The sequence below is a fragment of the Crinia signifera genome, chromosome 2 (assembly GCF_055691185.1).
Source record: "Crinia signifera chromosome 2, ASM5569118v1, whole genome shotgun sequence".
Classification (NCBI taxonomy): Eukaryota; Metazoa; Chordata; class Amphibia; order Anura; family Myobatrachidae; genus Crinia; species Crinia signifera.
Window position 1 is genome coordinate 329,294,440 of NC_139218.1, and position 27,258 is coordinate 329,321,697.

General features: G+C 43.6%; 1 protein-coding gene across 6 annotated transcripts in view; it reads left to right on the plus strand.

Moving 5' to 3' along the window:
• DTX3 (deltex E3 ubiquitin ligase 3) overlaps nt 1–26,755 on the plus strand; it is a 79,708-nt gene extending 52,953 nt beyond the window's left edge. For all 6 annotated transcript variants that reach the window (XM_083169392.1, XM_083169396.1, XM_083169394.1 and 3 more), the window contains 2 exons: nt 14,890–15,107; nt 23,945–26,755. In XM_083169392.1, coding sequence (XP_083025518.1) covers nt 14,890–15,107; nt 23,945–24,020 — 294 coding nt within the window. In that variant the 3' untranslated portion in view covers nt 24,021–26,755. The remainder of the gene's footprint in view (nt 1–14,889; nt 15,108–23,944) is intronic.
• Nucleotides 26,756–27,258: the final 503 nt, after the last annotated feature.

Below are 27,258 nucleotides of genomic sequence, written 5' to 3' on the forward strand. Positions count from 1 at the left end.
TACACTATATAATCTATTTGATGCTGGAAGGCTTCTGTTAAAATTCGGGGTTTGCACATGCGCATTTCTGCGAATGGCTTTGGCGAGTTACACACTCGCCCGGCCGTTTGTTGCGGAGGGAGGGCCGCCAGCAGAAAGGCGTTGGAGCAGTGGAATGCTCAGTGTTTTATGGGCATCCCCATGAAAACTCTTGGCTGTTCCCCTGGGTACGCAGGCGGGCCGATGCCTGCCAGGGGCGGGCGGAGTGCCTACCCCTTCTTAGGTGGACTCCACGGGAAATAAAAGTCAGTTTAGACTGACTTTTATTTCCGAAGGGGAGAGCAATCATTCGATGGTCGGCGACCATCAAAAGATTTCTCTCCCCTTTGGCCGCATGCGAAAAGGAATGTGTCCACCTACATCCCCTCGCATGGTGCTGAGGGGATTCGGCAGCAGGGGGCAGACGTTCGGCCGGGTGGCGTTTCAGGGCTCGCTAAGCAGCGAATGACCACTGCTTAGCGAACCTTGCTGAATCAAGCCCAATATGTGAAATGGAGTTGGCTATCCTCATACAGTGCGTATACATTAGACTACATTTTAAACTATTTGGATGATTCTAAAGAATAGGAACGACAAATCATGTAATTCGTCCATTGTGTACACTCCATCACGATACCGATGCGAGTTCTCGCTGGTCGGTGGTTGTTCTTCTGTTCTTTTGAACATGCAGGAAGGTTTGTAAATATCATTAACGATTCATTGCACATCATTCAGTGTGAAGCACTCCCGAATGATGAGCGATATATAGTTCTGTCCTGGATGATGTGGCTTCTGTCAGGAACCAGTCTGTTTTGTTTTCTGTCAGTTTCTGTTTGGCATTTTGACTCACTGGTGGCCTCCAGTGGCAGGTCTGTTGCCATTACAGCTTTGTGTTCTGGGAGCTTAATTTATTCACTAGGCTGTGAGATAATTAAGCTAATTAAGCACTAGCCTGGGAGCTCCCTGAATCTTCAGGTGCAATTAATCACCTGAGCCCTTTATAGGGCAGGCTCACCTGCAGTACTCTGCCAGTGATAGCTTTCTGTTAACCTATGTTTAGTTCCTGCTTCCTGTGGAGAGAACTCTCTGTCAGCTCTCAGCTTCGCTACCTGGTTCCCTGTTCTGTCTGCTGTTTGGATCTCAGGATTTATCCTCTGCAGCTCATTGCTCACTGTAGCATCAGCCTGTATACCCGGACCCCGGAGCTTTCTGGTTCCTGCTGTTCACCTTTGGAAATTCCAGTGCTCTCCTGGTTTCCTGCTTCCAAGTCTGCTTGGTGTGTCATCCAGTCCTGGGCCAGAGCCTGCGCCTGATCCACTTCCCTCTTCTCCCTGTGGGTCACGTAAGTGCTCCTTTGGAGCCCGGTGGTTCTATCTTTTATTATTCATTTGCCCGCCGTGGCTGTTCCCCGCTGTGGGTCCGTCGTTATTCCTTATTCATTTTTCCAGTTGTTCCTCCTGTTTTGTTATTGTCTGTCACCCTAGCTTCCATCAGGCAGGGGTGTTTCCCTTTCCATCTGCAACCGGTTTTGGGGAATCACTTGCCTTGGTGTGCCCCTGTTCCGAGATTCCCTATTGTATCTCTTGTGTCTGCGACTGGGTCGCAACTCCCGTCCTTGGCCTGGTGCCGGTAGTCAGGGGTCTTTTTCCAGCTAGGTCCTTTAGCCAGATCATCCTTTTGAGCTACCCCCTGGCGATTGCTCACCCCTTGTCATTACCTAACACCTGGCTGCATCGGGGTCAGAGCCGGCCTAACTGGCTCTGTCGAACGCGGCGGCTACAGGCGAAGCCTAGCACTTGCAGGGGTATTCCATCTGCCCGGGGGACTCAACAGAGTCAGTGTAGGTTTCGCTGTGGCCGTTCTAAACAGCGGTCCCAGCTGCGGGCTCACGCCTGACCTTTTTCCTCCTGCCAGCTGTCGTATCACCCAGAGCCCAGGCGAGAACCTTAACATTATCACTGGCCATACCGATATATGCATGTGTTCACAGTAGTCATATGTATACATGCATATATAAAATTTTGCTTCAAGGTGATTTGGGTATTTTTGATTGGTTGCGGGACTTATAGATTTGTCCATATTAAGAGTTTTTTTTTCTTCCCGCATTTTGCCCGTTATAGGGTTTTGCTTTATTCAGTTTGCCCAGGTGGTCTGGCATTTGTTTCATTGCTGTACTTAATTATGCAGGCCTTGCAAGCTTCCTTGATAGCCTTAAATACTGCCTTTACAGCTTTAAAACCTGAGCGGGTTAAGGGTCTGCAGCAGTCATTTCTGCGATTGCAAGATCTGTTAACCCAAATTTTCCTGGACCTGTCTGAGGTTGTTGGGGCTCAACCAGCTCCTAAGGAGACCCTGGCTAAAGGGTTAGTCAGTCAAACTTCAGATCAGGAGATTCAGAAGGGACATAGAAGTTTTTTACGGCCAAGGCTCACACCAGAAGAGCGGCGACGGCGTAAAGATTTTAACCTATGTCTGTATTGTGGGGAATCAGGCCACTTTCTCCAGTATTGCGAATTGCGCAGACCTGGTGGTGGTACTGGGAAGGATTTTCCTCAATCTAAGTGGTATCAGGAGATTACATCTATGCCGGTCTCCTCTAAGCAGGAGGAGCCTGACCACACACCCCACATACGTAACACTCCGACTTACAACTGGGGTCCTAAGACTAGAGCGCCCCATGTTGAGGTACGGAATCAGACGGGAATGTGGAATTCTTCCACAAAGTTTCCTGACAGAAAGACGTTGGGTACTAATCTTCCAGTCAGGGAGATCAACGTTCTTTCAACATTGAAACTGTTAAGTCCTGTAGAGGAGTATCAGGTTTTTCCCTCAAAAGGGGCTTCAAGCAGCATAATCCCAGAGGGGGTCCTTGAAGCCGTCACCCCTAAGAGGGTCTTGGGGAACTTAACCCCACATGGAGTTATGGAGGTCATTGCTCCTGATGAGGCCTTGGGAGGCATAACTCCGAAAAAAGAATCCCTGACATCAGTCTCAGCCGGGATTTCTATTGACATCTTCCCCGATCTTGGGGTTATCGGAGTTGCCTCTGAGGTTGTGGATCCAGGAGTCCCGGTCTCCTTAGGCGAGTCTGATGCCGGGGGCTCATCTAGCGGCAAGGGCGCTTGGGGCTCATTGAACGTTTGTGGTGCTCGAGGTCAGTCGAGCCAATTTGATGCCCAAGGCCCGCCGGGCATGTCTGATGATACTCCTAACACTCCATACTTCGATGGAGATTTGGCCCAGCTCCGACCAATTGCTCAGCAATTCCTCGCTAAAATGGACTTCTCACATAATATGAAGATAACTCCTACTTCTGCTGTCCGTTATCTCTTATCATGCTTTAGAGGAAGAGCTTTGGAGTGGGTTAAACCTCTCATAGAGGCTGACGATCCCATCCGAAGGGATCTTCCGGGTTTCCTAAAAACCGTGCGGAAAGTGTTCAGCCCAAAGGCCGTAGCCCCGAGTGGGGGCCCAAAGGCCGTAGCCCCGAGTGGGGGCCCAAAGGCCGTAGCCCCGAGTGGGGGCCCAAAGGCCGTAGCCCCGAGTGGGGGCCCAAAGGCCGTAGCCCCGAGTGGGGGCCCAAAGGCCGTAGCCCCGAGTGGGGGCCCAAAGGCCGTAGCCCCGAGTGGGGGCCCAAAAGTTTGTTTCACCCCGGAAGGGGGTCAAGTTTGTTTCACCCCGGAAGGGGGTCAAGTTTGTTTCGCCCCGGAAAGGGGTCAAGTCTGTGTCACCCCAGAAGGTGGGCAAGTCTGTCCAGTCCCAGACGGGGACTCTGTCTATCCGGTCCCAGAAGGGGACTCTGTCAGTCCGGTCCCTGATGGGGGCTCAGTCCATCTAGCCTCAAGTGATATTATGGAAGCTGTGTCCCCGGAAAGGGTGGCCATATCCTTGTCTGAGGTCCCAAAGACCACAGCCTCAGCAAAGGACTTGAGAGCCATAAACCAAGTTGGGGTCTCGGTCATGCCAGCTTCTAGGGAGACTTCTGGAGTTTTAACTTCTAGTGGGGTCGTTCCCATAGAGAATACCAGTTCTGAGGTCCCAGAGATGGATGCCCCTACGTCCATCGTATTTGATGGAGATCTTGCCCATTTTAGTGCCCTGGTTAAACACTATACTTCCCTTTTTGAATCAGGACCATCTTCAGGGGTCACTTGGACTAATATTATATACCTCCTCATTTCGGCCTTTAGGGGTAGACCTCAGACATGGGCCTACGAGCGGATCAATTCTGGTGACCCTTGTATTCGAGATCTATCTTCTTTCTGTGATGCAGTTATTAAGAAGTTCAGTCCCAAAAAGAAGGATAGGGTTCCACCAGCTCCTGGAAATGTGGTGCCCAGCATAAGCCAGGGGCTTAAGGACCTGGCTTCTGGAGACTCACAGTCTCTGTTTGTTCATTCTTCCGCCTCATCGCTTGGTCCGGAATCCAGGAGTTTAGCTTTTGGTTTTGTCTCACTGACTCCTGACAAAAAATTTTTGGACACATCGGGTACCTGTAATTCTGGGTCTGGGGAATCCAATAAGAGTTCTGCTCTCCTCAGAGCGAGACTTCAACTTTGTTACTGATTTGGTAACCCATAGCTGTGATTTGATAGAAGGTACCATCAGATCTGATAATGTGTGGGGCCTTAAACTGCTGATTCCATCAAAATCTAGGAAAAAGAAAAAGAAGAAGCATTAATCTTTTTCCACTTTCCTGGATCATCTTGTTTGTCTTTTTGGTTGTGCCCTGTGGTCACCCTCTAGGGGGGGCACTGAGACAAGCCGTGGTTTTAGCTTGTGTTCACCTTTCTGTTGCCTTTGCCCCGTTATCCAGAATCCAGATACATTTAATTTTTGGAGGTCCGGATTTTGGGGTCTATTGACCCCTCCTCAAGGGGGGGGTACTGTCAGGAACCAGTCTGTTTTGTTTTCTGTCAGTTTCTGTTTGGCATTTTGACTCACTGGTGGCCTCCAGTGGCAGGTCTGTTGCCATTACAGCTTTGTGTTCTGGGAGCTTAATTTATTCACTAGGCTGTGAGATAATTAAGCTAATCAAGCACTAGCCTGGGAGCTCCCTGAATATTCAGGTGCAATTAATCACCTGAGCCCTTTATAGGGCAGGCTCACCTGCAGTACTCTGCCAGTGATAGCTTTCTGTTAACCTATGTTTAGTTCCTGCTTCCTGTGGAGAGAACTCTCTGTCAGCTCTCAGCTTCGCTACCTGGTTCCCTGTTCTGTCTGCTGTTTGGATCTCAGGATTTATCCTCTGCAGCTCATTGCTCACTGTAGCATCAGCCTGTATACCCGGACTCCGGAGCTTTCTGGTTCCTGCTGTTCACCTTTGGAAATTCCAGTGCTCTCCTGGTTTCCTGCTTCCAAGTCTGCTTGGTGTGTCATCCAGTCCTGGGCCAGAGCCTGCGCCTGATCCACTTCCCTCTTCTCCCTGTGGGTCACGTAAGTGCTCCTTTGGAGCCCGGTGGTTCTATCTTTTATTATTCATTTGCCCGCCGTCGCTGTTCCCCGCTGTGGGTCCGTCGTTATTCCTTTGTGTCATTTTTCCAGTTGTTCCTCCTGTTTTGTTATTGTCTGTCACCCTAGCTTCCATCAGGTAGGGGTGTTTCCCTTTCCATCTGCAACCGGTTTTGGGGAATCACTTGCCTTGGTGTGCCCCTGTTCCGAGATTCCCTATTGTATCTCTTGTGTCTGCGACTGGGTCGCAACTCCCGTCCTTGGCCTGGTGCCGGTAGTCAGGGGTCTTTTTCCAGCTAGGTCCTTTAGCCAGATCATCCTTTTGAGCTACCCCCTGGCGATTGCTCACCCCTTGTCATTACCTAACACCTGGCTGCATCGGGGTCAGAGCCGGCCTAACTGGCTCTGTCGAACGCGGCGGCTACAGGCGAAGCCTAGCACTTGCAGGGGTATTCCATCTGCCCGGGGGACTCAACAGAGTCAGTGTAGGTTTTGCTGTGGCCGTTCTAAACAGCGGTCCCAGCTGCGGGCTCACGCCTGACCTTTTTCCTCCTGCCAGCTGTCGTATCACCCAGAGCCCAGGCGAGAACCGTAACAGCTTCACTTGACAGGCAATTCTTGGACACTCCTCTCCTCCATTTTGTGCCAGCATCGTTCAAGTGACAGCTACAACCTTAAGCACAGCATTGGCTACCAGAACTCTGAACCAAGAAGGATCCATGAATACAGAATGCAGAACACTTTGTTAAGCCAGTCAAACAAATCAGAGCAGTAAAAGCAATGTACAGCATTCAGCAGCTATGCACCAAGCCTCACTTGTCCCAGAGCAGAACTACGCAGAGCTAAAATGGCACCTGCCTAATATACCCGACAGTACAGCCCATTATTTACATTTTGCAGAAGATGGTCAGGTGTTTTGGTAGAGCAAATTATATAGTATATCGTTAACGATTTAGCAGTCATTAATGTTTAATATATGTTGTTTGTAAAAAAAAAAAAAACGCACAGTATCGTTTGTCCGGGAATCATTGTTTACTAGTAGCCTAATGTGTACCCACACTCATTGATGTATGACGGTAGCCAACTGTTAGAAAACCCATTATAGGGCCTCATTATTGCCAACTGTACTACGCCTACTTTAGTTATTAGGCTGATGAGATGACAAATGACTCATGTTTACCTTGATTACTGTAAGATGGGAGATCACTTTCCCACAAGGACAGATAATCACTTACATTTAATGTTGCTAGGAAGGAAGGATTTGTAGAACAGTAAATAAAATATATATATTTTTTAAGCTCATATAGTTTTACTTAGAAAAGTACGGTTAAATATTAAATCAAAGGCACATTTAACAGAACGAAACAGTGAACAGTGCAAAAAGGGTCACAACAGAAGCAAAAGATTAAAAAAATATCATTGGGTAATATGCAAACAAGAAATATTAATATCCAGTAGAGGAGAGGAAAATATTATGAAATAACAAACTGACCCAGAACAAAGAACAGATTTTTTTGGGAAGGGGACCAGGGGAACATAGGTAAGGCGTGTACACGGTGTGATATTTTCTAGTGCCCAAATTTGACTAAGCAATTTTGACTGTATGCACTGTCGATTTTGACTGTATGCACTGGGGATTTTGACTTTGTACATGTCTTTTGTCTATAGAAATATCACAAGGTTTGAAAATAGTTTGCGATCTAGTCAAAATTGCCTTGCCTGCAGTCTATCAAATCGCACCATGTGTACAACCCTTAAAGCTGGGCAGCTTACAGGGAAAAATATCTGGAAGAGAATGAAAAAAGTCAAATGCGGAAGGGGGGTTCAAAGATAAAGTTGTATAAAAAGCAGGACAAGGAGTGATACAAAGAATAAATGTAAATAAGATAAAAGGGAACAGTTAGTTTAAGCAAGACCGGAAGGGTCTCACCCTATTCACTCTTACAAGCATGGCCCTCTTCCCTCATGTGATTTTCCTTCTTTTACTTAAACCATCTTTAATGGTACCAAATCCTGTGGTTTTCTGCTGATATTTATTCCAGTGTCTCCTGCTGACACCGCTATGTTTATCTACCCTGTATTTGTCCTCTATTGTATTCAACGGTTTTGCTTATTCATTTATGTACTCCGCAGGGTTGGCTGCTTTAAAGCAAATGGTTTAAAAAAAAAAAAACAGTGACAGGCACAGCACAGTTTCTTTAAAAAAAATAATATATATAGGGGCCCATTTACTATAGGATTGCATATGCAATGCGATCTGGGAATGCATGTCCCCCAAGATCCGTGAGGTCTGCGCATGCGCGGTCAGCAAAAACCGCCTGACTGCACTACCCCTTCAGCAGTGCATTCTGTAGCCCATAGGCTTCAATAGGCTCGCGCCATCTCAGAATGGCGGTAGCCTAGGGACCTGACGCAATACTATCCGATATTGACACATCGGCCAGTATCGCATCCCCCCCTAGAATCCTATGGGGGATATGACTACGAGCGGAATTGGAGGGATCACAGTAGGGGTCAGAGATTCCTGCTGCAGTCCCTTTGTGTTACATACAGAGATACTTAATATTTGTTGCTAACTCCCGAAACAGGTGTTTTCAGGGAATTGTCCACAAATTTTTAATAGTAAATGTGCCCCATAGGAAGGTGGATCAGATAAGAGAGGTGCTGATTCAGGGAAAAAATCACAGTTAACAGTCGCAATCTTAAGAGTAAACAACACCAACAGGCAATACCACAGAGAAACAACTAATGGTTTAATCTTCATGTTTACCTCAATTCAAAACCTTGGGGTTTATTCTAGTTCATTCTTTCTGACAAAATCCTTCTTAGATGGACAAAACCATGTGCACTGCAGGGGGGCAGATGTAACATGTGCAGAGAGAATTAGATTTGGGTGAGTTATTTTGTTTCTGTGCAGGGTAAATACTGACTGCATGATTTTACACTTCAATATAGATCTCACTTTGAAGAAAAACCCCACCCAAATCTAATTCTCTCTGCACAAGTTACATCTGCCCCACCCGCAGTGCACATGGTTTTGTCCATCTAAGAAGGATTTTGTCAGAAAGAATGGACTAGAATAACCCCCTTAATTTTTTAAAATTAAAACGTTAATGCAAAACAAAAATTGGTTTAAACCAAAGTTTTATTTCCAACCCTGGTACTATCAATTGTGCACTACGAATCGCTTGTGGTGCAATCTAAATAAAGGATAATATTATACAGTACCATGGTGCCCACAGCAAACGGAACTTGGCCACTATATTAGTTTGGCGACTGATGATGTATTCCATTTAAGATTGAATGTAATAGTTCTTGACGCGATGGGCAGGAGGCTGTTCCCAGGACTTAACAATCTGAAGTTTAGGAGTGCAGATACTGTGGAGAATCAGCTTATTAGGATGATTTGGTAACTGGAAGTGATTTGACCATTGGCCAGTATCTGTATGTCTAGTGTCTGATTGTGTGTCTCCGAAACACTGCCATCTGTTGGCAGCGAGTGAAACTACATCTTTCACTCTCACACATGCACACACAGAGGCTATCACAAGGTAGTCTACTAGTTTTCGAAGCATTTGCTTCCAGCTAGCTTACTAGTGGTTTGATATTCAGGTAAATCCACCAGATGTGGAGAAAAGATCCCACTTGACCACTCTGTCACAAGCAAAGATTTGAGGTGGAAGGGTACATTGTATGCAGACTTGCAGGGACTAGGCGCCAACTGGTGTAAACTTTGTATGAAATCTCTTTAGTAACACGTGATTGCAGCAGAACAGAAGCTTCTCTAAACCCCACCTCATAGTATGGAATGCAGCTTTGTTCCAAACAATGTAAAAGGGGATAATTCAAGGAAATGAAGAAATCGTGACTTTGACGGATGCTTTTTTATAATGGTTTATTGCTGTTTGTTATATAACAAAATAACTGACCAATAACCAATAAAACACTCATTGCATGCCCACATATTCAAAACATAATACAATTCTAAAAGGAAAACAATACATATTATACATACATTCAAAGGGACATTCTTTCCGGATATATCAAATCTTTCCTGATCCACTGTTGCAAATCTTAGCAATTGATATCAAGCACCAGAGTCACGATTGTGTTTGAAATAATGCTACTGTTCTATCATTTGTTGAGATCATAATAATACTAATAATAATGTGGTCGGAGACCCGTTGGTCTGACAGCGACTGCAGCACTGAAGTGCTTAACTCCTGTTTAACTCACCATTGTAAAAGGACCCATCGGCGCAGGGAGACATTTTGGAATGGACCAATACGCGTTTGGTCCCCATTTTCAAATATTACCAGGGCTAGATGTTGTTTGCCGGTACTTGTGTATTAGCACAGCGCCCACTTTCCCTACATACTGTATGTTAACGTAGTAAAATCGCATTGCATGCCAATATTGTATGGGATGCGATTTTACCCTTCCCGCCCACTGATAATCCCGCTCCCTTGGCACATCTGGCAGAATTTCAATCTGAGTTGATTTTGTGAGGAGAATAGTCGTGTGTGATGGAGCTGGAGAGAGTCATAGTGGGTTTTTGCGAATTTTGGTTCATTTCTGTGAATTCCCGAAGCGTGTCGAGCGTAGCGAGCCCCGCAAGGGGCGTCGGAACGCCTCCGCCCGACCTTTTCATACCCCCATTATCCACGTCGGCGTGGAGTCGGTTATATATAGTGTGGTGAGCGCACACATGTATTCCGCGTCCGCTCGCCACACTATATAGAACCAACTCCATGCCGACGTGGATAGTGGGGGTATGAAAGGTTGGGCGGATGCGTTCCGCCGCCCCGTGCGGGGCACGCTGCGCTCGCCACGCTTCTGTATGCCGTGGATAGTGGGGGGGGGGTTGGGGGATGACGTGGATAATGGGGGGTGGGGGGGCACACTAAATGACATTGTATGTCATTTAGTGGTATAGACCATTAAAAAGATAGGATGTGATAAAAAAATCGCATCCTATGTCGTGTACGATGCGATATTTCATTGCATCGGACGCATCGCACAGCACTATAAACAGTACGCGATGCAATGCGATTTCACTACCATGAATAGTGTCATTTGCGTAGCGGGCGCCGTGCTAATGCACAAGTACCTGTTTGCCTATTGTGTACCAGGGATGCGGTTGGGATGCCAGCATTCACTATACTGACGCCAGCATCACGACTACCGCAAGGAGACCAGCGCCAGCATGCCAACACCAATAAGAAGTATATAAAAAACAAGCGTTAATAATGTAACCATGAATATTGGCGTGTTAAATGTGCAGTCTCTCACATGGGTGATTTATGTTGAGGTAAAGTTCCTCCTAGAGTGACCACTTGACCTTGTATCAGTCCCTTCAATTTGCAATGTCTCAAACACTCACTATGGACAGATCTCATTTGTAATTAGCTCAGGTAGAGCATGGAGTTCCTGGAGTGGAGGTTTCCTTATCCAGAGGGAGTTCTTAAGTCCAAAGAAGGGTAGCTGGTGGGTCTTAGCAAGAACCTTGGGGTCCTGGGGTCTAGAGGTAGTTGGATATCCACGCATTAAGGAGAGGCTGTTAAGTTGGCACACTGACGCGTTTTCGCCTGTCAAGCTGGCTTTTTCAAAGATGGTCTATTGTTGCTAGTGGGTCTATATTTATACTATATCCAATATAACTGTTGATTGATTGCAGCTGTGAGGCCACATGGTTATTACTTCATGAAACATCTAAAACAGTTAAGAAATATATGCCATGGTTTATTCTAATTATAAATCTTATGGAGACAGACTATAATTCATGTATTTCAATAAACTTAACTAGTATCCAAGCTTTCATTCGGTCATGTGACCTTTGTAATGTCACATGATCACTATGTTTACTTTCAGGTTATTCTCAGCATATTTGTAAGAGTAATTGTAGAGTTCTTATTTTTTATATCTAACTTCATCAGTATATCATAGTTCCTTTAGGCAAAAAGATGTCAAAACAAACATCGTATTTTCTGCGGCCATGTGACCACAATGACGCGGCGTCCACATAATCACGATGACACTTTATAAGGCTCCGTGATGTGAGGTTAAGTCCTGGTCACGTGGTGGCCCCATCTGGTCATGTGGCTGCGATGACGGGGCCGCCGCGTGACCACACTAATACAGCACTAGTTTTAAAGATTTTTATTTGGTAATTATGAAAGTGTGAATTCTATCATACTAAAGATGGGGATTATACAATTGTTGCTTTAAATTAGACACATTTATTTAGTAATGCTTGTTTTCAATAAGTCTGCATATATATTGCCCCTAATAAGTCCTATGCATATTTTTGAATGCTTATTCCTTTTTCCCTTTTTTATGTTAGTAAAAAAATAAAATTAGTATATAGACTAACATAAACTGCTAGATAGACTATCATATTGTTCATCATATTGTTTATAATCACATCATTATTAAAAAAAAGTATATTGTTTTTTATTACATCTATGGCAGTATGAATCCATGTAGAACGCAGTATAGATGTATATTGAATGTGCTATTAGTGAGAAGATGCCTAATATTAATTATTCTATGCAGCTTTAAACAATGGATAATTACCGTATTTTTCGGACCATAAGACGCACTTTTTCTCCCCAAAAATGTGTGGGAAAAAGTATTATAGTGTGAATAATACATATGCAGCATTCAGCAAGAACAAAAAATACCGTATGGAGCACTCCCACTGCGCTGGGTGGGAGAGCCAGCAGTTACAGTGTGTGGGTAGCGCCGGCGGCTAGCGGCGGGTCCTGGCTGCTGCTGTGCCATCATCTCAGAGCCCGGCATCTGAGAGCGCGGCAGCAGAGTGCCCGCATCAGCCGACATCATGTGACTCCCCCCGTTCCCCCCCTCACCTCCTCCTTCCTCAGAGTGCATCGGGCAGCGATACCTGAATGGGGAACCGTCTGTGTCTACAGTACGTGTGTGTGTGTGCCTGTCTATCTATGTGTATGCTGACTCTGGTGTGTGTGTTTCTATGTGTATGCTGACTCTGGTGTGTGTGTGTGTGTGTGTGTGTGTGTGGTGACTCTGGTGTGTGTGTCTGTCTATGTGTATGCTGACTCTGTTGTGTGTGTGTGTGTGTGTGTGTGTGTGTGTGTGTGTATGGTGACTCTGGTGTGTGTGTGTGTGTGTATGTGTATGCTGACTGTTTGTGTGTGTATGCTGACTCTGGTGTGTGTGTGTGTGTGTGTGTGTGTGTGTGTGTGTGTGTGAGTGTCTGTCTGTCTGTCTGTCTGTCTACAGGTAAAATCCACTGTTCAGTGTAACCTGGCATGTCTACCCATCCCTAGAACACAGAGCTGTATCCTCCATCGCATCAGTACAGTGCTAACTACTTCCAACACTGAATCTATCCAATCACGGCAGTGCATACACCTGCTTACAGGGCTAGTATAGAGCCGAGATGCTGTGTGTACACCTGCTTACAGGTCTAATATAGGGGAGACACTTTGCGTACACCTGCTTACAGGCCTAGTATAGGGGATATGCTGTGCATACACCTGCTTACAGTGCTAGTATACACGGGAGATGCTATGGGTACACCTGCTTACAGGCCTAGTATAGGGTAGACGCTGTGCGTACGACCTTATTACAGGGCTAGTTTATTAAATATTTTATTATACTATTTGGTTCAGAATAATTTTTTTTCCTGTTTTCCTCCTCTAAAAAGTAGGTGCGTCTTATGGTCAGGTGCGTCTTATGGTCCGAAAAATACGGTAGATAGCTGAATAGAGATATTTAAAATTTAAATATAATGTGGAGTAAAACCAGATATTTTGACCATATGTGGGACTTAAATATAAATAATAATATAATATATATATATATGTTAATCTTGTTATCATTTTGCCCATAACTGCAGATTAAAATGACTTGTGCACATTCCAAACTCCTTTTGCACAGACACGTCCTCCGTGCATTGTCATTATGACGGTGTGGTTAGTGTGCTTTAAGAGAACACCGGGGGAAGCTGTATGAGATAATCCTGTACAGAGCTGTTGCGGTCACGTGATTGTCACATCATTGCGGCCACGGGACTGACACAAGGCCTTCCACCACAATGCCCTGCACTGCACTGATGCGGTCATGTGATTGCCGCGTCAACACGGCGACAGTATCGCCCACTAAAATGCTCCATGTTGTATTAGTGTGGTCATGTGACACCCGCGTCATCGCGGTTACGTGACCATGACTTAACGGATGAAAGAGCACCTTAAGGGTAAACTTTCCGACTCTGATAATGAGGTGAAAGCTGCCGTTCAGTCCTGGTGTTGACAACAACCACCAGATTTCTTCTCCAACGGGTTTGTCCGACTCGTCAACCGTTAGCGCATATGCGTGGAAAGGGATGGGGACTACGTTGAAAAGTGAATAGTGCATTACATAGAGGATACACTTAGTTATCATGTACAAAAAAGTGTTCAAATGTGTTCACAAATAAAAACTTATAGCCATGGAGGCATTACTCTTCAATCCAGCCCCATAAGTGTGACTAGTCCATGCATTGCCAATAGCCAGTTCATTGTATTGACATAATTTACAATTAGGAGTAAGACCAGCTAAAAGCTGCAGATTTGCACTGGGATAAAACAATGTTGATAAGCAGAGTCCTCTCTAGCCTTTGGGGGTTATTTTGGTTCACTCTTTCTGACAAATTCCTTCTTAGATGGACAAAACCATGTGCACTGCAGGTGGGGCAGATATAACATGTGCAGATAGAATTAGATTTAGGTGGGGTTTTACTTCAAAGTGAGATCTATATTGCAGTGTAAAAATATAGCAGTCCATATTTTCCCTGCACAGAAACAAAATAACTCACCCAAATATAATTCTCTCTGCACATTTTACATCTGCCCCCCTGCAGTGCACATGGTTTTGTCCATCTAAGAAGGCATTTGTCAGAAAGAGTGAACCAAAATAACCCCCTTTGTTCTTATGTCTGCATTGATTGTGCCTGCTTTACGTATGGCCCGTTTTCCTCCACTGTCCGACACTGCAGAGCACCTTGCCTCTTACAAATCAGCAGCAGCAATAATAATAACAGGTTCTGCACAATCGCATGAGACTAGTGTTGCAGGCCTTCAGCCCACGCTACTGCCTTAAGTATGCTTTAGGCATTACAGCTACAAATATAAAAGAGAAAATGGCACAGTTTTATAGCCAGTTTTCAATAAGAAATATGTGGTAATTATTTTACATTACAATTTTGCTTTTATTCAGTTTGTATTATTGATGTCACAGGTTTCAAGTACGTTACAGGTACACTTTAAGTATTTGTTCTAATATGTGGGAAGTGTAAATTGTAGACAGTAACTAATGATAAATACTAATAGGACACTGGTTTACTGTAAATAAAATGTATTTTTCATGGCTGCAAATGTGTCATTTATTCTGTTTCTGCAGTCAGAGCACCCAAATCCTGGTGTGAGGTATCCTGGAACAACTCGTGTGGCTTACTTACCTGATTGTCCGGAGGGGAACAAAGTTCTTACCCTATTTAAGAAAGCATTTGATCAACGTTTGACCTTTACAATTGGGACTTCAATGACCACAGGAAGACCTAATGTCATAACGTGGAATGACATCCATCATAAAACCAACTGCACAGGAGGACCACAGCTGTAAGCATCCCTTGTTCTCCTAGCGATACCTGTTACCTCATTTCTCATGTAAACTGACATCATTACACCTCTGCGCTTACAGATTGTTTGACCCAAGTTCACACTGGTTCTTTAGATCTTGATTTTATTTTATATCCTATATTCATATTAATATTTTCCCGGTACTTGTGTAGTTTCACGGCGCCAGCATCTGGGTTCTACGCTCGCCACAAACTATGTTAAAAAAAAGTAACTTAACTCCATGCCAACATGGATAGTTCATACCCCCACTATCCATGTTAGCATGGAGTTGATTTTAAATAGCGTGGCGAGCGTAGTGAGCCACCGAGCCCGCAAGGCGCCGTGAAACTACACAAGTACCATTTTCCCATTACTGTTGCTTTATAAAACCTTGGCAAGTATACACAACTATGATTCTGATGTAATCTGACCATTCAGGGTTTCCTTGAATTTTTTAATGAGGATTCTGTTACTACTGAGAAAAGGCTAATTTAAAATGAATATAGGCTAATAACAGAATTGTCTTTATGAAGCAGCTTATTTTAGCAGTAATAAATTAAGCATAGAATATATATATATATATATATATATATATATATATATATATACTCTATGGGAGTTATTCAATCCCAAAATCCGACTGTTGGGACTTTCCCGACAGTCAGGTTCACGGCCGTTTTTGACCTGTTGTGACTGTAACTCGACAGTCAGTATGCAGTATTCTGAGGGTCGGAATTGCCACGTTTTGTCAGAAATGGACGCTGAATTGTTGGAATCCCCCACGATTTCGTTAGTTAGCGGCCGTTTCCAACAGCGTGCTGAGGAGCTCCGCCTCCTTGATATTTCCGGCAGCTCTGTCCCTGTTTATTATCTGGGACCAACCCCTGTCTCCCGCTGCCTTGCCAGAGGAAGGGGAGCAGAGGAGAGAGGAAGAAGGTGGGAGGCTGGCTGTGCGGCTGGGCGCACTGTCCTGTGACTGGCTCATATCTCCCACTGCCAGAGGCCCACACAGAACTCTACCCAAAGTCACAGTTACAGCACTTACGCCTGACAAGCATTAGCACCTCATGCTGTGGCTGTGTGATAGCTGTAGGCATCCAGCAACTTTATTCTGCCTTGTGAAGTGTACAGAGAACTCCCCAGTCAGTGTGTCCTGTATTTACCCCGCTATCACTGACCTTCCCCAAAATGTAACATACTAGACCCACTTCAGCACTTCTTTTCTTGTCACCATTCGCAGCGGTTAAACAATACCAAAGTGACGTTGACAAGGGTCCTTAGTGGCAGACTCATTAGCTGTGATTAAAGTTATACTTCTCACTGCAGATTTTTTTTTTTCAATTATTAAATTGTGTTGTTTTCAATAACAGAAAACAAAACATTAATTGAATTCAGCCCTTTATTGCAGAGTGTGACAGAGTAATAAAAGGAAATAATTATATATTTTACATCTTTTACTAGATCGTCCCCTGCAACCTTGTCTTTTCTAGAGTGAGTATACCAAAATGTATAACAATTTTAGTTGACATTTTGGTTAAAAGGAAAGGTGGGGGAAGACTCAGCAGAGACTCCAGATCATTTAAACACGAAAGAAATCCAAAGACTAATGTGTATAAAAGAACATAAGGGGATATTTTATTGCACCTGAAGATGAGAAAGGGGGGAACACAGAACACATAACCTCTGTTGTATTGATACCACAAATACGTCAAACAGAAATATTCAGATCTGAAATAATGCTGGACAGAGCTATCAGGGGGAGGTTTCAGGCAGGAAGAACTAGATTTATAGATTAAACTAATAAGACGGTCCACCGTCCAATCAGCTTGTGGAGTAGGTCCAATCGCTGATCTGTGCCAGTAAGCATGCATATTGGTAGGTTAGTACAGTGGTTCTTAACCTCGGTCCTTAGGGAACCCCAACAGTGCATGTTTTGCAGGTCTTTGTCACAAATCACAGGTGAAATAATTAGCTCCACCTGTGTTCTTTTAAAATGTGCCAGTGAGTAATTAGTGCAGCTGTGTATCTGTGAGGTGACCTGGAAAACGTGCACCATTCGGGGCCCCTGAGGACCGAGGTTGAGAACCACTGGGTTAGCACATATGAGTGCTGCAATTTGTCTAGCTCTTATTATATTGCAGTACGTCACCCTAGGAGTCTTGTCCCTCCAAATATAGTTCAAAATTAATTTATAAATTTAAATAAGAAACCTCTGGTGGACAAAATAAGGTATTGTGTGAAACAATACATTGTCTTAAGTGCCACTAATCTACCAAGTCAAGAAATATCAAAACCCATACAGGTTGGTATAATCGCGTAGAGAAGTTCCAGCAAGGGAGAGCAATTCGTATAGAATTTTATTAAAACAAAATAGATGAGCAATAAATAAATAAAATATCATATACAATAAGATAATTAACAAACTCTAAAAAAATCAGACACTCGTGTCCTCATTCCCTGCTTAGCATTACATTAAAAGCACGAATTTCAAGAATCACTGATGCAGTAGATTAATGCAAATATTGTGTGTCCAGCGGTAATTAAGTATAACAAAAAGGTGTGCTGTGTTAATTCCTTAGTCTTCAGCGATTTGATATGAACAATTTGTTATTGGTGAAGGGAGGGAGGGCAGTGGGGCACACATTTAGAGGTCCTGGCACTTTTCTTGACCTTCTCTAAACTGTTACAACTTGTTATTAAAATGTGGGGGGCACTGCAGGCAGAGGGCGGCGTCTGAGTCAATCAGAATAAGGCCCTTAGTCCAGGAGCTTTGGCAATCACAGTGAGTTGGCTTTGCGGTGAGATCACAAATAGCAGATTTTTCTGGAACAGAGTCAAATGTTAAACACTCTGGAAGATAAACATACTGAGCGGTTTCTCTGCCTTTGTTAAGGGGCAAAGGTTTGTGGACTTCTTGGATCTCTGTGTAGGTTGTATAATTTCTCATAGTAACTAGCAAAAGCATTATATATAGGAATTGAGTCGTTTCCGAGAAGTGGAGAATTCTGGGTCTTATTTTTACTCTGGCTAGGGTTTGCGAGCAAAAAAAATGAACAGATTTATTACCCAAGGGCCCTTATTCAGATCTGATCGCAGTACAAATTTGTTCTTACAATGGGCAAAACCATGTGCACTGCAGGTGGGGCAGATGTAACATGTGCAGAGAGAGTTAAATTTGGGTGGGGTGTGTTGATACTAAAATCGAAATTGCAGTGTAAAAATAATGCAGCCAGTATTTACCTTGCACAGAAACAAAATAACTCACACAAATCTAACTCTCTTTATACATGTTACATCTGCCCCACCTGCAGTGCACATGGTTTTTCCCATTTTGAGAACAAATGTGTACTGCGGTCAGATCTGAATAAGGGCCAAGGAGTAATATTTCTGTTGAAGTTTACTCAGAACACTACACATACAGAACAATAAACTTTTGTTGTAATTGGTTTCATCTGAATCATAATCAGAGATTCTACTTGTCAACGTTGAATGATTTTTTTCCTCTGTTTTTTATGAAAAGTAAGCCAGGACTTTACACCTGAATGCTTTAGCAGACATCAGTGGCGGGCTGGGCAGGGGGCAGGATGCCATTTGCCCCCCCCCCGGGCCGCTCTACCAAGTAACGCTGCGGGCCGCCTGCTTGTTTACCTCATTCTCCTGTAGCCGGGGCTTTCAGAATATGGCCTCGGCTACAGTAACATGGCCGCCTGCATTGATGACATGTTCAGGGGATACGGCCATGCATTTGGTTCCTCCTGGCAGTGACAGACGCAGCGGGCAAGTGGGGGTGACGTCACGACGCCACCCACCTGTGTATCTGCTGGAGGAAGAGCCGGCACCCGGCGGGCAGAAGGCGGAGGGCAGACTGCTACGGAGTCGGACGGAGGATGACAAGCCAGCCAGGCAGGGTGAGCAGGCCTGTGGTGTCCTGGCAATAAAAAAATTTTAACAGGGAGAGAAGCCTGTGGTATTCTGTTACTATTATTATATAGTGGTTAATATTATTATACAGGAGGAGAAGGCCTGTGATGTCATTATTATTATTACTATAAAGAGGGAGCAGCCTGTAGGAGTACTCCTGTTATTATGCAGGGGAGCAGGCCTGTTGTGTCCTTGTATTATGCAGGGCAGCAGGCCTGTGGTTTCCTGGTATTATGCAGGGTAGCAGGCCTGTGGTGTCCTGGTATTATGCAGGGGAGCAGGCCTGTGGTGTCCTGGTATTATGCAGGGGAGCAGGCCTGTGGTGTCCTGGTATTATTATGCAGGAGGAGCAGCCTGTGGTGTCCTCCCATTATTATGCAGGGGGGAGCAGCCTGTCGTGTCCTTCTGTTATTATGAGGGGCACTTAGCTGTTATTATTATGCAGGGGGGCTTAGCTGTTGTTATTATGCAGGAGGAACAGGCCTAAAAGGAATGACCGTCTGGTCTGCTGAAATGGAATGCCAATCGACTATAATGAGAGAAGATTTCATTTATATGTATATTTCAGAAATTATTAGACCTATGAACTATAGTGTTTGTACACATCTTGCTAAGACCATTACACATACAAATAATGCAGAATGACGGCTGCTTGCTATGGATGACAGCCCTTTAATTCGCATACTGGAGCTGTTTCAATGCTATTTTTGCTTAGGGATGGCGAATTAAACGGCCGTCATTCCATAGGAGGCAGCCGTCATTCTGCATCATTCTGCATGTAACATATGTGTAATGGTCTTAGCAAGATGTGTACCAAAAATATTGTTCATAGGCGTAATAATTTCAGAAATATACATATAAATGAAATCCTCTCCCATTATAGTCAAAGGGCATTCCTTGTTAGCAGACAAGACTGTCATTCCACTGTCATTCCTTTTCATACATCCCCGTCCTGTTATTATACAGGGGAGCAGCCTGTGGTGTCCTGTTATTATAAGGGGGGAGCAGCCTGTGAGTTGTTGTTGTTGTTGTTATTATTATACAGGGGGATCAGCCTCTGGTGTCATGGTATTATACAGGGGGAGCAGCTTGTGATTTGTTGTTGTTGTTATTATTATTATTATTATTATTATACAAGGGGAGCAGCCTGTGGTGGTGTTATACAGGGGGATCAGCCTCTGGTGTCATGGTATTATACTCCAGTTGGTATAATCAGCTCCAGGCCTAATCTTTTTTTATTAATAAGAAAAACCTCCATTTAACATTGTTACTTATGGGCCAGTGCTCTAGACTTGCCCCCCAGGCTGAAAGTTGACAGCCAGCCCCTGGCAGACATGTAACCTCATCGCCCGCCCCGAGCAGCCATAAAGGCACGTTAGCATTTGCTGGGGTCCGCCCAGAGTTTCTATAGGCGTGCCTACCATTTTTATGGGCACGCCTATGAAACGCTAGTTGAATCCCAGAGTATGCCCCCTGCCTGTCACTCAGGCAGCGAGTGCCGCGGAGAATGAAAAATTTGCCAAAGGTGCTTGCTGCGGGGGTTTGCACATGCGCATTATCGCCCATGTACAGACCACCACCATCAGGGACGGGGATCTGTGCGAAGAGATCTCAATCGGCCCCATTGTCTCTTCAGATGAGCACCAGTATGGGTCGTCACACCTCTCAACACCACCTTATGGGCACACCAATGGGTAGAAACTGATCAGTCATTTGGGGCATTGGTAGCTATGTAAGCATCTTGAGCCTCTGTGAGTGCTGTAGTTGCCACTAATGTCGACTACATTTAATCTGGGAAACACCATAGTCTTGGGAGAAAGCTAGAGTTGTGCCTATACTGCTGCAATACTAGACTGGTGGGAATGTTGAAATATCCATTTATCTAACAGAATTAGGTCAATGCATAAATAAGAATTACAGACATGAGTGCCCATGGGCACCGGGGACAGCCCCGGGCTTCAGCCCGTGCTGGGGTTATCCTGGAGGTGGGGACCCCTTTATTGGCATGGAGTCTCCCCCTGCTCTGGTATGCTGGCTGTTTGAGCTCGGTGCGGATTGCCAAAATACTAATTTTGTCACCTGTATTTTGGGAACCAGGACCAGCCCATGAGCCTGCTGCTGGTTATAGAAATAAGAGACCCCAACTTGTTTGCCCCTTGTATTTCTACAAAAAAGGACCGGCTATTTGGGCCCGGGCCTGGTTATAGCCATGGAGGGGGCTTTAAAAATTTTTTTTTTTTTTTTTTTACACTGAGAAAAAAAAACCATGGTCTACTCATTATTCGTATTTACTGGTGAATTCATATTAGGCAAAAAAAAAATGCCTGACGCTAGCAGAGTCTTATGGGACTTGGCAGGGGACGTACCAAGAGGGGCTGTTTGACACTACTATTTATATAAGATATATCAATACACATCTGTAGTCCACACCGGTATCCGGACTATTTGTCTACAACAAGAAGATAGACAGCCATTAGGTCGACACCATTAGTTTGACAACTCAATAGGTCGACTTGCCATTATGTCGACATACCATTAGGTCGACATGTTCATTAGGTCGACATGTCATTAGGTTGACATGCCATTAGGTCGACAGTGTCTAGGTCGACAGTCAAAAGGTCGACATGGTTTTTTTTACAGTGTTTTTTTTTTTAGCCGACATGTGCCGACAGGCGGTTTTTCATGTCCTACCATCCACTACGGCGTGGAGTTAGATCATAATAGTGTGCCGAGCGCAGCGAGGCACCGTGCCCGAAGCATCGCGAGCGATGCGAGGGGCTGCGGTTCACTTCAAACTGTGTCCATGTCGACTGTGTCGACATTTGGGTAAAAAAACTGAAGAAAAAAACACATCGACCTTTTGACTGTCGACCTAATGGCATGTCGATCTAATGACATGTCGACCTAATGGCATGTCGATCTAATGACATGTCGACCTAATGGCAGTGTCGACCTAATGGCATGTCAACCTATTGAGTTGTCGAACTAATGGTGTCGACCTAATGGCTGTCTATCTTCTTGCTGTAGACAAATGGTTCCGCATCTGTCCACACCAAATAAAAACATTCTTATTCAAGTTATTACTGCAGGCACTGGAGTGTCCGCTGCTGCTGCTGCTGCATGGTAACCTGTACTGAATTACCAGAAGTGCAGCAAGGAATAGTTGGTTACCTCTATATAGGTGTGTGAACAGAATTTATGCATTAATCTTTATTGACATAAATTTAAATATTTATGTTACAAGTTAATAAAGCAAACATATTAAAAAGTACATCTAACAAACATGCAAAATGGAAAGATATCTGTGAATAATGGTCTAATGATCCGAAATACAACCTCTGTTTAGTAATTTATGATGTGATGCTTTATTGGCCCCTGAAGAGTTGGGAAATCCACTATATATGATCCCATGACCCACAACCGCACCAACTTGTTGAATTGTTTATTTAAAATATTTTTTATTCCTACTGTTGAGAACGATATATATCATAAATATTAGGGAGATAGTGGTATTTGTGGCTGATGTGTTTACACTGTTAATAAAAGTAGCAATTCTATAGCACTTTGCCTTGAAAGAAGTCAGGTTTCACAGCTCTGGACAAAAGGTAGTTTGAATGATAGGTACAGGTTGAGTATCCCTTATCCAAAATGCTCGGTACCAGAAGTATTTCAGATAACGGATTATTCCATATTTCAGAATATTTTTATATTTCAGTGAGGTATCTTGGTTTTATGTTGTACAAACACATGAAATACACACAAATATATTTTATTTGTGCATAAAGCAAGGTTTGTGTACTATCTCTGGCACTAATTTTGAATGCTAATCAATCATTTTCTTCCACACATTTAGTGCCAGTTGCATAGCATGTCCACAGTAGTGCCAAGTTACATATCATGTCCCCAGTAGTGCCAAGTTACATATCATGTCCCCAGTAGTGCCAAGTTACATATTATGTTCCCAGTAGTGATAGTTACATATTATGTCCCTAGTAGTGCCAGTTTCATATCATGTACCCAGTAGTGCCAGTTACACTGAACCCGGGTCTGCCCTGGAATTTAGTGTGTGTCATTAAAAAGGAACTTTTTGGCTCACAATAATGGGATAATTGAAAATTGCACAAACCAGGCTATACTGTAAGACACTTTTCTTACAATCAGGGCCGGTGTAAGGCTTCTCAGCACCCTAGGCAAAACCAAAACTTCAACCCACTGCCGCCCCCGTGCCCCCACCCCCCATACTGCCACAAATAACCATTTCTCCAACCCTTTAATGCATACTTGCCTAACATTCTAGATTGGCAAGGAGCCTCCCAAAACTGAGTGGTCCACCTAGCCCCCCAGGAAGATGGGCAAGACCTCTGCATTCCCTGGAGGCCCCCAGCACCCTTCCCTTTGCCACTCATGACATAGTACAGGAAGGGAGGGCAGCAACGTAAGGAAGTATGCCTCAAGAGAATGTATGGAGGTGAGGTCTTAGAAGTTCCACAGCCTTAAGTACAACAAGGATCGTCACAGACCTCATTGATTTTTTGATAGGCAGACTTGGTGGCGCCCCCTAGAACCTGGCATCCTAGGCAGCTGCCTAAAGCTGCCTAGTGGTAGAACCGGCCCTGCTTACAATGGGTCTAAAAACCCAGGTTGGATGTGTCCAAACTACAGAAAGGTCCCAGGTGGAGTCTCCGGTCCACAACCCTAGTAAGGAGCAGAAATGTGGGTTAATGCACATTAACAGGTAAAATTGCCCCATTGTTTTGCCCTGTGAAAGGAGTATAATCTTAAACCATAACAACATTAAAAAAAAAGACTTTTTGTATCTATGGCTGTATAAAAATGCAATTCATTATTTGATAAAGCTGTTACTATTGTCATGCTCATTCAAAGCTAATGATAAAATATCTGTGGGTTACTTTCAGATTTGGGTACCCAGACCCCACCTATTTGCTGAGAGTCCAGGAGGAATTGCGAGCCAAAGGCATCACTGCTGACTAAAGGAGAGAGGACACATTGCCATCTGTGGGTGGAACAGAGAGAGGAAGAGTCTTCTTTGTCCAAGTGGACAAAACTTAATTTCAAATAAAGGAAAACTCACCTTTGGTTTTACTTTGCATTATGTCCATTTACTCCTTTGCTGGTCTGATAGCCTTTTGAAACTATAAAGAAAGGAGATAACCGCAAATAATTTTCAAGCCAGATTGAGCACAGAGCATTTGGGACATTACAAAGTTCTGCTAATCTGTAATGATATTAATGACCTTTCTTTGTCAGTTTACCTTTCTGGCAAACCAGAAGATGGCATGACAGACAGTTGTCTTTATCAACGATTGTGGAGGGAGGAACACTAACGGGACCTCTGACGCGAACCCTGTGGAGATGCCTCCTAAAGCTGGCCATGCAGTTAGTCATCAGTTTGATTCCCCTTTAGTGTATGGCTATATTTGTGAGTGGGAGAAGACAAGTGTTTGTGACCTTACAGTGCATTCCGGTTCGGGCAGTTCTTCTATCCATTTACCTGTAATGACTTCATGTTCGGAGCTTTGTAGTTTAAAAGCCATTAGAAAGAACCAGTCTACTTGTCTCAGCGCATTCTGGATACGTAGCCCGGATCACGTAGTCATTGTGTTTAAATGCGTTATAGATCTTGTTATTTTCACGACTATAATTGCCCATTGTACTAGATGCTGCAATACAACTCCTGCAGTCCTTATGTTACTTTTATGTTCTCTGTTTCATTTTCTTACGTAACTGGGATTTTATTCTGGTCTTATTCAAAACAATAAACAAAAAACTTTCATTTTTGTTCACTCCTCAGAGAATTCTGGCTGTCTCATCATTTACAAGAGTGCATGGCCATACTAGGTAGCCATAAGATTAGAGAAGCAGTCACTTACTTCCGTGATTGTCTAATGAAGTAATGTTGCCAAGGCTGGGTTGACGGTTTAGATTTGTTTAGCAAAATGTGTCATTAATAGTTTTTGTGGCTTGGGATTTCCTCCGGTAGCCACAGCCGAAAAGTGTCTATGTTTTATTGATCACATTAGGACCTTCTGTCAAATATAAAAACATAGCAGTAATGTGACCCTATCGTTGACTGTATTTGTTGACTCTTTAGGAAGATCTCTATATTAGGACATCGTTATCCAAGTTGTGATCCTCCTCCCATTGGTATAGATCTTTAATAGTTTGCAAAAAAAACTTGTGGTTAAACAACAGATAGAGAAATCAGGAGCTACTTACATTTCCATCATTTTTGGTCATTTGTTTCTAAGAAGAAACGTTCCCATCTCTCCTGCATGTGTTAACAAGTTACCAAACGGTTTTATATAATGTTAACCAGTGCTAGTTGTATATTAGTTATATCTTTTTTCTAGCAACGTCTTACTTTCCCTGAATGTGCTGCTTTGTTGCGTATACTCGTGCTGTAACACCTTAAAGATGTCCTCCATGGTTACACTGCAAGGTGCAGATCTTGGTCCATTCTCCAACCTGTGCTGCAACTGTTGAGTGAAATGGATGCATCTAGGAAACCTCTATAAAGTGTGGACATTTACAAAGTTGTTCCGCTGACGCAGGCAAGAGTAAGGGAGAAATTTACTAAGATGGGATTTGTATTTCACATGGGATGTTGCGATGGGCAACTATTAAGAATTTACTTTACTTATTTATTTAGCACCTTCTAGAAGATAATTGAGAGTATCTGATTGGTTGCCCATAGCAACATCCCATGTGAAATAGATCTCCCATCTTAGTAAATTTCACCCATAAAACTTGATTGTTTGCACTATTCGGTAATGCAGATTGTGTTAATAAATAAAAATAGTAATAGTGCCAGTAAATGTGGAATCGTTGAATACCATGAGAAAGAAACCCCAAAAATTTATAACTTGGTGGGAAGGATTAGGTTGGCAAAGTTGAAAAAGAAAAAATAGTTTTGTTATTTTAAACACCTGTGCATTTAGATTAACAGGACATCACAACTACACCTTACAATACAGTGTATTGTACAGCTATTGTTTTTTTGTTTTTGTTTTTTTCAAATTCTATTTTTGTGGTCATAATATTGTAGGATTTGACAGTCTTTACTCCCTCCCTTAGCAACATTCTATCTGCTCTATATCCCTCTGAGATGCCATTTCCCAAAGAGAACATTGCTCATATGACTGTAGACATTTAGGGCAAGATGCACTAAGCTTCAAAAGTGATAAAATGGAGAGTGATAAACAGCCAGCCAATCAGCTCCTACCTGCCATGTCACAGGCTGTGTTTGAAAAATGTCAGACAGGAGCTGATTGGTTGGTTGTTTATCACTCCATTTTATCACTTTTGAAGCTTAGTGCATCTGGCCCTTAGTTACATGGGGACCTCTTGTTATTATGTGCTAGAAGTGCTGCTGTATTGGGAGGCGGCAGCGACTGGTGAGCAAGTCAGCAATATCTAATTGTAAGATCTTGGTGACCCCAAGCACAAAATAATGTCTGGCTTCCAGGAACATTTTGCCGTAATCCTAGCTGGTCCACTTTGTGTGTCTATTGCCTACACAACTTTTGTGAGCTATACCAATATCCATGACAGCCCATTGAAAGGAGAATAAGCAAAATTGTTTTTCTATTTAAATTAAGCAGATGGACGAGGGTCCTTGTGTTTTGCTTCCGTGTCCAACCTCCTCTCAGTATGGCCCTTTCACTATGGGACCACCAATTACCGATAATAAAAAAACTTTTTTTGGACTTTTGAGTCTCTCGTATTATTTGGAAGATGAGGTTGTGAAATCCAACATCCAGCACTTGCCATGGTGAGGGACTGGCACCTTACTCTAATACGTTAGTTTGTGTTAGCTACATAAGTAACTAATAATGGGAAAAGTAATAGCACATTACATTATCTGGTGACATGCCCACCAAACAGAAATACATTTTACTATTGGCCATGGGCCTACAGGTCAATAGCAAGATGGATGAAGGTTTAACATGTCTTATTGTTCATATTATTATTTGCCTAGACATTCTCTAAAGAAATAGAAATTCCATGAAGAAAACATATAGCCTTTGCTCCTTAATCATTAAACTGTAACCTCCATAACTTAGCCAGAATGCCTTTAGTATGATGGCTGTTTCCTGGTGCCCTGTAGCTGTATAAGGAATACCCATGTACAACAATGAAACCAGTAGAGCAGGACAAGTAAACAATGCAGGAATCTATAGGTTTTGTGTAAAGTTCTTGCTTAATTAGA